The sequence below is a fragment of the Castor canadensis genome, chromosome 11 (genome assembly GCF_047511655.1).
Source record: "Castor canadensis chromosome 11, mCasCan1.hap1v2, whole genome shotgun sequence".
Classification (NCBI taxonomy): domain Eukaryota; kingdom Metazoa; phylum Chordata; class Mammalia; order Rodentia; family Castoridae; genus Castor; species Castor canadensis.
The window spans coordinates 52,246,579-52,259,278 of NC_133396.1; the positions used below are offsets into that span (position 1 = coordinate 52,246,579).

At 37.3% G+C, this 12,700-nt stretch overlaps 1 protein-coding gene across 22 annotated transcripts in view; it reads right to left on the reverse strand.

Moving 5' to 3' along the window:
• Ncor1 (nuclear receptor corepressor 1) overlaps nucleotides 1-12,700 on the reverse strand; it is a 156,657-nt gene that overhangs the window by 49,311 nt on the left and 94,646 nt on the right. For 18 of the 22 annotated variants that reach the window (XM_074046740.1, XM_074046739.1, XM_074046736.1 and 15 more), the window contains 3 exons: nucleotides 6,935-7,487; nucleotides 3,379-3,508; nucleotides 159-354 (listed from right to left, as the gene is read on the reverse strand). In XM_074046740.1, the coding sequence (XP_073902841.1) occupies nucleotides 159-354; nucleotides 3,379-3,508; nucleotides 6,935-7,487 (879 nt within the window). The remainder of the gene's footprint in view (nucleotides 1-158; nucleotides 355-3,378; nucleotides 3,509-6,934; nucleotides 7,488-12,700) is intronic. The other 4 variants (XM_074046747.1, XM_074046742.1, XM_074046748.1 and 1 more) reach the window with 1 other exon arrangement.

Genomic DNA, 12,700 nt, shown 5'->3' on the forward strand with positions numbered 1-12,700 from the left:
AATAGAGTAAATGAGATCAATTTAAGGAATCACATATGTTAGGAACAAATTTAAGAGACTGACTGAAATGCTGGTAACAAAGGACACTGCTGTTGGGTTTAGCTTTGTTTCTATCAGAGAAGTTCTGTGTGGTGATAGTGATCGCTCCATTTACCTACCTTCCCACTCTCTGTTTGGACTCTTGGAAGTGCCACATGGACTTGTAGAACTTCTACATTCCAAATCTATCTGTTCTTGCCTCTGCCGCTGTTCCTCCAGGAGTGCTGACTCATGCATTGCCTTAATGTGTCGCTGGTAGAGAGCATAGCCACTCACAGGAGTTCCAATAGGTATACTACATGGGGTGCAGGAAACCTACAGGAAGACGACGAAATCTAAATGAGCTAATGGCCAATGTAGCAGTGATTACCACTTGTCATAAGTAATGCTTATTTCTTTCATATTATTCTCTGAGCCAGTATTACCATGTTTTAATCAAGAAGAATGCTTAAAGTACTCCACAGTTACTTTCAGAACTGAACACAACATATATGAAAAAAGCTGTGGTAAGAGAAATCAGTCAGGAGCCAGTAGCTTCTGTCATCCTAGTGACTAGAGAGGCAGAGATTAGAAGGATATTGGTTTAAAGTCAGCATGGACAAAAAGCGAGACTATCTCAAAACTACCCAACACAAAAAAAGGCTGACAGAGTGGCTCAAGTGGCAGAGTGCCTGAGTTCAAATCTCAGTACTGCCAAAAAAAAATAAAAATAAAAAGGGAAGAGAGAGAAGAGACAGAAAGAGAGAGAACTCAAAATCAGAAATTAAAAAGCATCTGATTCCAACTTTTGATGGACAAAGTCTCTTATTCCTTCTGCCCTGGCTCTGGGTTCCATCCCTGGTCTTGGTCTCTTACCAGGCCATCAGATTTATTTCTGTGGATTTAAATGTCATCCATATGGTAATGACTCAGAAACTTTCTATTTCCAAGAGACTTCCTCCAAATTCTACAATCATACCCAAATATCTAAGCAGCCCAGAACTTATATTCAAAGTGGAACTTTCCATTTCCTAAAACTTAATTCTTGTTTGGTACTCCCCATCTTAGAAATGGATCTTGGCCACCTCAGCTAGAAAGCTGGCCATCATCCTTGACTAATCAAGCTCCTTCCCTTCCACAACTAATTCATTAACATGATTCTGTTAATCATTGTTCAAACAGGTCATCCCTAACCATCCAGTGAAACATGGTGAGTCCTTTCCATTTTGCTTCTCATTGCACACTGTTCATTTCTTTCATTGTACACAGCACTTGCCCTGTCTGGCAATTATGGGTTTGCTTTTTTTTTTAATCTATTTATTTTTTCTGTCTCCCACTTAATGAAGGAAAGAACCTATGTTGTTTTATCCAATATTAAATAGCCCAAATATAGTTCATGGCTAAATACTCATAAACAACAAATAGCCACAGGAAACCCCAGAGTCTATCGTTTTTAGAATCTGCTATCTAAAGACTTCTATAACCTACCAAAAACGGGATCTCAAAGCACACACATAGTTTTTTTTGCTTTTGTGCTTTGTCTTGCATGTAAAAATAAAGTTTCCTCCTTTTTCTATAAAGCCAAAATGAACTGTTTTGGTTCAATTAAAATATGATTTCCTATGTGGTATCTGAAGTTTCCTCTGAGACACCCATAATCTTTGCACACATTGTGATAAATGAAATAAGCCAGTCACAAAAAGATTAATAATGTGTGGTTCTATTTATATGAAGTATGTGAAATAACAATAGTTGAATATTTGTTCATTGTCTCTGATTCCTGGCTCACAGCTCCTAAGATTCTTGGACTCTCCAGAGCAATGAAGAATATCTTTTTTATGCCATGGGATGACTGCTGGTTGTTAGAGGTCCAAAAGAGTTCCAAGGTGGAACTTTCAGCTCCTCCCAGCCAACCCTACCCTACAACTTTGAGGAGGGGAGAGGAGCCATATGTTCACACACTCATCAATAAAGGTCAATAATTTAATCATGAGTATATATACATATATATATAAAATCATGCATATATACAAAGACTCCATAAAAACCATTAACAGGAGGTTTGTTAAAGGTTGCACATGGAGGTGCTAGGTGGGTAGTATGCCCAGAGAGGACATGGAAGTGCTACACACCCCTTCCCACATACCCTGACCTATGCATTTGTCTGCTTGAGTTGCATCATTTACAATAGACCAATAATAAAGTACCTTCTTAAGTTATGTGAGATATTCCAGAAAGTTACTGAACCTGACAGGGAGGGTTGGGGGATCCTCTAACTTGCAACCCAGTTGGACAGAAGTGGGCAACCTGAGGACCCTCTATTTGAATAACTGGCAGATGAAGTAGAAACTGAGCACTTACACTTATGGCGTCTGACACTAAATAAGGGTAGTGTCAAAACTTAATTGAAGTTGGGCATGGTGGCAGATGCCTGTAACCCCAGCGACTTGAGAGGCAGAGGTAGAAATATAAAGATCTGAGGCTGGCCTGGGGAAAAGAGAAAAAATAAACTAAAAGCAAAGGACTGGGGATGTGGCTCAAGTGGTAAAGCACAAATGTGCTTGAGGCCCTGAGTTCAATTCCCAGTAACTCAAAAAAACAAAACAAAACAAACTGAATTCAACTGTAGGATACGATACCTTGGTGTCTAGAAACTTGGGAAACTGGTGGGTGTGAGGAAAAACCCCACACATTTGCTATCAGAAATGCTGCATTAAGGGCAGGCAAAGTGACTCAGCTGGTGGCATACCTGCCTAGCAAGTATGAAGCCCAGAGTTCAAACCACAGTATAGAAAAAAAAAGGAAAGAAATGTGCTAAAAAAAATAATTCATTGATATCTAAAGTAGTCAAATTCACAGAAACAGAAAACAGAATGTTGGTTACCAGTGGCTAGGCAGAGGTGGTGTTGGCCAAGCAAGGGGACTTATTTCACTAGTACAGTGTTTCAGATTTAGAAGATGAAAAAGTTTGGGAGATCTGTTTCCTAACAATGTAAATTAGCACTATTGAACTGTACACTTAACATTGGCTAAGATGGTTAATTTTATGTTATGTGTTGTTTTTTGGTTTTTTTAATCACAATTCTTTAAAAAGATCAAGAATAAGCCAGGCACCAGTGGCTTACACCTGTAATCCTACTCAGGAAGATCACAGTTCACCACTCTTACTTTGAAAATATCATCATGAAAAGGTCTGGCAAAATACTCAAGTCTCAGGTGGTAGAAGCAAGTGTAAGGCCCTGAGTTTAAACCCCAGTCCCACCACAAAAAAATTATAATCAAGATCATAATTCAAGAGAAGAAATATGCCCATAAAGTTTTCTGTATTTTAACTTTAATTTTCTCACAACAAAATCTCACCATTGGTGGGATAACAGCAGCTCGATGCTGAAGCTGTGGCAGATCCAACGGATTTGGTTTAATTGGGGATGAGACTAGTATCGATCCAGTGGGGTTTAACAATGAAGGCTTTGCATCCATAGGAAACATTCTACAATTGGGGGAAAAATGATAAATGAATGCAATTTTATTTAATAAAAATCAATTTAAAAGTAGTACAGTCACCATAATTCCTTCTAAGTTAATATATGCACATTCATACATATAATCTATCACATTAACCCATGTAAGACATGAAAAGGACTGAGGTGTAGCTCAGTGGTAGAGTACTTGCCTAGTCTGTATGTGGCCCTAGGTTCAATCCCTAGCACCATTTCAAAAAAATAAAATATTTTGATAGCAAGAAAAAGGCGCCTATACTACAAATTCTCCAAATGCAAAAACCTAACTTTGACATAATTTGAAATTTGTCTAATTTTTAATTATCTACATCAAACCAACAAAACAGTCTGAATAAAAACCATTTTAAAAAATGTTCAGTTTTTGCCAGGCACCAGTGGCTCACACCTGTAATCCTAGCTAATCAGGAGGCAGAGATCAGGAGGATGTGATTCTAGGCCAGCCTGGGGAACCTGTTCTTGAGACCCTATCCCAAAAAAAAACCAACTCTTCACAAAAAAGGGATGGTGTGGCTCAAAGTATAGACCCTAAGTTCAAACTCTTGTACCACAAAAAAAAAAATTCAATTTTAATTTACCACTAACGTACCAAAGTAGGTTAAAAACTTGTTATACATTTATAGGATGTTTTGCTGGGATCACAGGGTTATAAGCCAATGCCATTTTTAAATGGAGAATTTTACCAAAAATTCCAGACTTCTGGCTTCTCATGAAAAATGGAAAGAACTGACAATGCTGAACCAGCATTCTCACACAGCAGCTTCACATGGGCACATGTTCCTCTGATCACACAGTTCCTTACAGCCATCTAACATTCTATCTGCTTTATTCAACTCCAGGACCTACACTTGAGTTTAGGACACCTCATGTATAAACTTAGGGAAATTACACATTAATGTCAGGTTTTTATAGGCTTGGTCATATTTTTCATTGGTGGCATAATCACTAGGAAAAGGTGAACCTTTAAAATTTTTCTCTTATCACTGAATCACAACCCCCAGCCATACAAGGAATTTCTTACTTTCAAGACTATAGTCATGACTAGGGGTGTGACACAAACAGCCAGAGTTCAGTCGCCACTACTGGGGAAAACAGAACCCAAGGTGACTGTCATGTTAATCTCTCTCTCCTCTCTGCTTAGTAGGGTCAGGTGGCACTACTGCAGCCTCTGTTGTCCAGGGACCTGTAGGTGCTGGAAGATCCACAGAGAGGATGCCAGACACCCGGAAACCAGGAAATAAAACTGTTGACCTTTAAGAATGTGGCCATTAACTTCTCACAAGAGGAGTAAGAAGTCCTAGAGTTGGTACAATAGAATTTATATAGAGATGTGATGTTAGAGAATTATAGAAACCTGGTCTCCAGGGAGTTGCTTTCCATAAGCCATACCTGGTCACCTTTCTAAAGCAAAGGAAAGAGCCTTAGAATTTGAAGAAACAAGAAACTGTAGCCTTTGATTGAGGAAGACTGGAATAAGTGTAGCAGAAGTCACAGGTGAGAGGTTCAAAGGTGAAGGAGGAAGCCAGACTTTAAATTGTGGATTGAGAGCAGTTCCAATGGAAATGATGGAAGCCTAGGTTTATTTCTCTTGCTCTTACAGAAGGACAATCTCCTGCCCTATTGTTATCAGGCTCCTCCTTCCCTCCAGTGGTCTCCCCACACATTCATAGTGACAACCAAATTCCTCCCCTTTGCCTATGATGGTCTGCATAATATGATCGCTCTTCCATTACTTCTAAGGGCCTAAGAAAGTCTATGTGCATTTCTAAAGACATCTATGTTAAACCACTGTAATTTGTTAATATCATAAAGAAGTTTCTCTAATATTATTTATTCTTTAAAATTATTGCACAAGAGCTCTTTATGGGAAGTTATAATGGATTTTCTTTGAAGTTTCTCTGCCATACACTGATTGTCAGTGATTAGCAATACCTGATCTTCATGGGAATATGGTCACAACTCAAAATGGTAGTTATCTAAAAGAATTTTTAAAAAAATAGTAAATCTGTGTTTTTCAGGATTTTATAGGTTAAACTTTCTTTTTCTTGTTTTGCAATTTCTTTATCTGTGTTTCACTTGTTAAATAAATTTTTAACCTAGAAATGATGACTGGATGGCAATTTTCAATACTGTACAACTCAGGAAAATTATAAGGTGAAATTAAAATGAGTCATTAGTCTATTGCCAAAGAAATTATATATTTTTATTTGCAAATATAAGTACTATGCATTTTGTTAATGAAAACAAAACAGGTTCCTGCCATCCTAATTTTTCCTTCTTGCATAAATATAGTTTCCAAAAGAACGGCACAAAACACACATATTTTGGATGAGACGTATCATTAAAGAATTCTTTAAAAACTATGCAGCTTGAATCCATGTATATTTACTTTAGTTACTGAAATTGAGAAATTATTGAAATTTAGAATAGACTGGTTATAGACTAAATGTGTATTTAATGCCAGGACACACTATTCATAAAAGCTGAACTGTGAATAGAATCTGGTTTCTGGTGAGTGGCTTATTCATGCCTTTTTCTACTAAAAAGTTTTAAAGGCCAAAAGCAAAAAAAACTGGACAGGGTTTGACTGAGTTTCTGATTAAATGATGTGTTAGACTGTTTTTCTTCTAGAATTTGTAGCAATCCAACATCTACTATGACTCTAGGTGATTCTACCCCTTTCAAGGAGAAGGAAAAACCAGGATATTAAATACATTAAACCAGTACCTATTCCTATCAAATGTCTTTTATACTGTAACTTACAAAAGTCCTAAAGACAAACACATTAATTTATTTTTAGTAACTAGAAATACTTATAATTTATATTATACCTTATATTCTACATTATAAATATGAACAATCTAAAATTTTAATTCATAAAACTATCAATGCAATTATTATTAACTTAAATTATGCTCTTTACAGTATTTTCAGGACACTTGACAGTTTCTCCTTGAAGTGTTTTCTTATAGCTACAACTCTGGGCCTGGTCAACTTTGCTGTGAGGTGAAGCCAGCATAGAGAAACACACGGCTATAGTCAAGGCCCCTCACCTCCACCTCCACCTCCGCCTTCACCATATCCCACTGCTGCTATCTTTGGGCACCACAATCACCTGTGATTTTATTCACAACTATGTTAGCTGAGATCCCTTTTATCTGCTACCACAGAATATATGTAGTAAGACAAGATATAGAAATATAAAATCTGTTGCACTTTAAGAATAATCATTCAACTGGTTTTGATTATTGAAACATATGAATGGCATCCATTGCTTAATAATAAAATCACAGACTACCTATACTTTGTCACTATTTGTATAGGAGTCATCTCTGCAGCCAGCACTATTCTTTGACTCTGCTAGTAACCAGCTAAGCAGGAATGGGAATGAGTCTCACCTCTGTCTCTCAGGCTCTCCATCCACATCTTCATCAGCACTACAAGTGGCACTGGAATCATTGTCTGACTGGGGCTCAGGCCTTTGGGGATTTATCTGCTGAGCTACCACCAAATCTTCATCTCTAGGCTCAATCTTCTCACTTGCTCTCTCCAAGTCTCTTTCTTTGGTATCTCCTTCACCTTTAGACACAGAGTTTTCGGGCACCCGCATTTCAACATCCACAGAATCTGCTTTGGTAGTGGTTGGGGGATCAAGAACAGAACTAGCTTCAGCATCACACTCTTGATGGTCTACATCCATTGGCTCCGCTGTCTCAGCACTGATGCTGTCAGTCACCTGGGTCTCCACACTTTCACTTTCAGTTGGTTTTGTACTTGCAACTGCTGAGGAGGGAGATGTACTGGGTGCAGGGTCAGTGGTGGACTCGAGCTCAGCCACAGGTTCAGTGGTTCCTCGAGAAGCAGCATTTTCATTGCTGTCTTCACTGGGCTTGACAGCTTCAACTGGTGAAGGAGAAGGAGCACTTTCTGTATCAGAACTATTTTCAGCACCTTAAAGATAATGATATAGCATAAAAATCTGATAATGAACGTGGTTCAGGTGGTGACAGAAACCATGCTTGAAAGTGGTTGTATAGGATGAATATGCTCCATTGATGACCTCACTGAAGTATTTATAGCCATTGGGAAAGCTAAAGTTTTCTGAGAGCATGAAAGTGAAAGATCAAATTGTCTTGACTCTCTGAAATTGAAAACGCTTTTGATGTCTGAAAATAATTCATTTTGAAATTTGAAAAACAAAGAAAGATGGAACAACAAAACTAAACAAAAAACATTCCCATGAATGGTGACATTCTGGTATATTTCTATGAGCCTCTTTTTGTGCATTTCCTTTTACCCAATTAGAGCTCACACTTTAGAAAAGCACAATTCAGTAGGAATATAATGTAAATCACATCTATAAATTGAATTTTGCAGGTGGTCAAATAAAAAAGTAAAAAGAAGGTAAAATTAAAACTATTGCTTTAATCTAGTATGTCCAAAATATAATCATTTCAACACTGTAGCCAATATAAGAAACGAATAGTAGGATGTTCTGCCTTTTTTGGTACCAAGTCTTCAAAGTGTCATGCATATCTTATATTTTCAGCATATCTCAACTTGGACTGTCTACCTTTCAAGTATCCAATAACCATGTGTGTCTGATGTCTACCACACTGGACAACAAAGCTCTAAATACTATGTCACAGATTTGAAATTTCATGTTGTGACATAGATCTTTCCTCATGTTCTTGGTATCATTTCATAAAGATACCTCTAATACTTTTGACATCTTCACTTAGATGAATCACAAAGGAATCACAAATCCTTCACCAAAGAAATCACAAAGTCAATACAAGTCCTACACTGGGGTTGTATGTATGTTCCCAAATCACCCTTTTCTAATTACCCAATTAAACACACCAAAAAAACCTAGGAGTAGTCTATTAAACCTTCCTCTGACTGACCCTTATATCCTGCTTCAAGTCTCATTGATTTTTCTAAAATTATCTTTTGAATTCAACCAATTCTGTTCTACTTTCCAGCTGCCACTCTACTCCAAATTTGACTTTTTTTATACCTTCTACTTCAACCGAACTAGAGTGATGTTTTTCATTTTATTTTATTTTGGTGATATTGGAGTTTAAATTCAGGGCTTCAGACTGCTATATAGGCACTCTATTATCTGAGACATTCCACCAGCCCTTTTTTGTGTTGGGTATTTTTGAGAAAGGGTCTCTATTTGCCTAGGCTGGCCTAGAACCTCTATCTTCCTGATCTCTGTCTTCTGAGTGGCTAGGATTGCAGACATAGCCACTGACGCCTGGCTACAATGATCTTTTTAAAAGCCAAATCTTAGCCAGATGTTTGGAGTACTCTTGCCTATAATCCCAGCTACTTGGGAGACAGAGATAGGAGGATCATGATAGCATGAAACCCTATCTGAAATACTGTTAAAATAAAAAGATGGCTGGGGGTGTGTCTCAAGTGGTAGAGTGCTTACCTAGCAAGCACAAGGTCATGTGTTCAAACCAACCACAGCATTGCTAATAAATTATTAAATAATTAATTTTAAAAAGCTGAATCTTAACATCACTCACTCTCCCTGTTTTCTTTAAGTTTCAACTTTTCAATGAAACACCATTATTCTTAGGAGAAAGTGCCAAAATTGTCAGCATAGCCTGATAGCCTCTCAAGCTTCACCTTGCACCCAGCTCTATGTATGCCAGTCTCACAAGCCTTTTTGTTTTCTGAATGTCCCACTTAGGCACTGTACTTACCATTCAGTCTCATTTTCTGAAAGGATCTTTCCTTTAGGTATCAGCTCAAATGCCACATGCTTAAAAAACATTCTATAGCTTCATTAACAAAGTTAAACTGTACTATTAGAGCTCTTATAACATGTACTCATACTTCTACAAGGCTATGAACTCCATATGGACAAAGATTATATACTGATTAGTACTTCTGTACTAAAGACTAGCATTGTGCCTGGCACATCAGACTCAAATGTTGGCTAAAATATAAACTGAATTAATAGTTTTGTAGAAGCCTTACATTTATCTTGAGTTTTTGAATCCTTGAGCTGTTTACAATTTGGCATTATAACAGTTTGCAAAGATGTTCACTGTAGCATTAACTTTTTAGGTTATTTTCTTAAAATAGACAATATACACACACAGAAACACAGACATATAATACACTTTTAATGAGAATTCAAAGTTTCTAAGAAAAATTTCTTAAGCTAGTGAACCAATAGTTTACATGAAGAGTAAGACACTGAAAATAAATCCCAGAAAATTATGAAAAGTAGTAAAGTGAGCAAAGATTTGCCTCTCCAGTCACACAAACTCACCATAAAGCCACATATTAAAACATATACAGAATTGCCAGAGTGACAAGTACATTCAGTGGTACAAAAGACAATGTCCAGGAAAAATCTTAACATATATGGGAAATTAAGCTATATTAATGGTAGTATTTTAAGTCATGGAGTATAGGATGATTTATTTAATAAAACTGTTCAATTGTAAATGGTTCTTTATCTGGAAGAAAAACATGGGGCTCTATCTTATGTTGTAAGAAAAGTAATTCCCAATGGAAAGTCTTTTTTTTTTTTTTTTAAGTTTAGAAGTACTTAGACAAGATATTTGTAACCTCTGGAATATGCAGAGATAAAGTAAAAACTATAAGATCATCAGTATTTTTTCTTTTTGTTTTCTTTATATGATTTTCAGACTATTTAAAAACTCAATGAATCCATTTTTCATTCACTCAAATGTGTGTAAAATGTCTACTCTGTGCAGCTGTCTGAGATTCTGGAGACACAGCAGTGAGAGAAATCAAATTATGTGCTTTCATGGAGCCCACACTCTAATGTGAAATAAGGAACAATAAACATTTAATGTATCAGATGGCAACAGGTACAATGACTAACAGAACTGAAGAAGCAGTGGTAAGGAAAGATTATAAATGGCAAATGACATCTGAACAGAGACCTAAAAGAAGGAAGAGAGTAAGCCCTGGGCATACTGTGGGGAAGAGTGTGCCAAGTTGAGAGAACAGAAGATGCCAAGGCCCCTGACAGAATGTTTTGCTTGGGAATAGCAAAGAGGATAGCTTGGTTGAGGCAGAGGGAGCAAACTGAAGGGTTGGCTTTACGCTCGCCTCAAGCTTGCAAAGCAGGCAATCTACTGCTCGAGCCATCCCTCCAGTCCTAGCTTTCACTCTTGATGAAATGGGAGAGCATTACATGATTTGGAGTGGAGAATAAATATGATTGGATTTACATTTTCCAAGGAGTAATCTGGCTACTGCATGAAAGGAAAAAAAAATAATAGAATGGCGCCAAAAGAAGAAAGAAGACCAAAGAGACTCTGGAGAGGCCAGCAGTGCAGAACCAAGAGTGGCAGCTATGGAGACAGGGAAAAGGGATCCAATTCTGAAGAGTATATCCAAAGAAAAAGTGACATGATGAACCATATGAGAAAAAATTAGGAAAGTATTGACATAGGCCTAGTGGAGTGGCTCAAGTGATAGATGAAGTGCTTGCCTAGCAAGTGTGAGGCCCTGAGTTCAAACCCCAGTGCTGCCAAAAAAAATAAACAAAGAGACAAAAAAAATTTTTTTTACTGACATAGGGAAAGACTGGAGGAAAAAGCAACACAGGGTAGTGAGGAAACAAGAGTCCGCTTTGAATGTTAATTTTGCGCAGACTCATAGGTATTCAAGTAAAAATATTAAGCAGGTAGTTAGGGGCATGAGCCTGAAATTCCGATGAACATTCACATCTCAAAAGCAAAAACAAAAGACGGACAAAATTCAGAACAGTAGTACCTCACATGTAATAATGTCTTAATATATAGTGGCAAAATCAGTGAAAGATCAAAATGATGAAAAACTAACAAAAAACCTGACTTAACCTTCATTTCTCTTTATATGGTGATGGAAAGCTCTACCAGAGGCCAAATGACAAAGTCATTTATCCTAAAAGACATAAAAGTAATTGCACACCAGATGGTATCACTGGCTATAAGCACTGTCTTAATTAAAATAAATAAAACTTTAAAGAATGATTTAGAATAAGAGAACAAGAGCAAGTCCAAATTTTGGTGAAGTTTCAACCTTCCTGATTTAAATCTTCTAATACTGGAGAGATACTGAGACAGTCAAATGTGTTTTAGGAAGACAGACAGACACAGTAATTCTCCCCTCAGCAGTCACCTTCACTCTCCCACTGGAAAGAGCCTTGCCACACAATAAAAGTGCATCTGCAGTATCTCATTAGGATTGGCAATAGGGATAACATCACCAGGCATGTACTGCATTTACATTCTTTTCTATGGCACTTTACAAACGAAGCTAAACCAAAAAGAAATGAAAAGAGTTCTACTGGCAATTCACTTCCTTTTAGAACATTATACTAGATGTCACAGAATAACTTTATGCATTATTGCATGGGATGTGACCATGCCACTCTCCACCAGACCAGATGGACACATTATCTTAATAGTTTTAAAAAAGGTTCACTGTAAGATATCAGGAAGAAAGTAGAAGGGAAAAAGTCAAGTTTTGGTAGTTGTTTTTTAAGAATCTGCTGGCCCATCCATGAACAGATTTTTGTGGATGTTGCCCTGAAATTAACAAATTTATGATAATATGCTTGGGTTTTCTGATGGCCTGAACTGTGTCTCCTTTCCACAAACTGAAATGTTGAAGCCCTACACTATATGTGACTGCATTTGGAGATAATGACCATAAAGGAGGTAACAGGATAAATGAGGTCATAAGGGTGGGGTTCTAATCCAGCAAGGCCACTGCTGAAGACAAAGACACACACACCAGGAATGTGCACACACAAAGGAAAGGCAATGGGAGGACAAAGTGAGGTATCAGCTAGCTTGTAGCTTATAGCTAGCTGATATGAGGGTACTCAAAAGAAAGTAACTCTGCCACTTCTTCTTGGACTTCCAGTCTTCAGAACTGTGAAAACAATTTTCCATAGTTTAAACTGCCCAGTGTATAGTATTCTATTATGGCTGCCCAAGAAGACTAATACTACTGTCCCTTCTTACTCATGGGGAATCCAATCCAAAACCCCCCAGTAGATGCTCGAACCACAGATGACACTGAACCTTATATGTACTACATTTGTTTCTATACATTCATACCTATATTAAAGTTTAATTTACAAATTAGGTACTGCAGAGATTAACAATAACTAA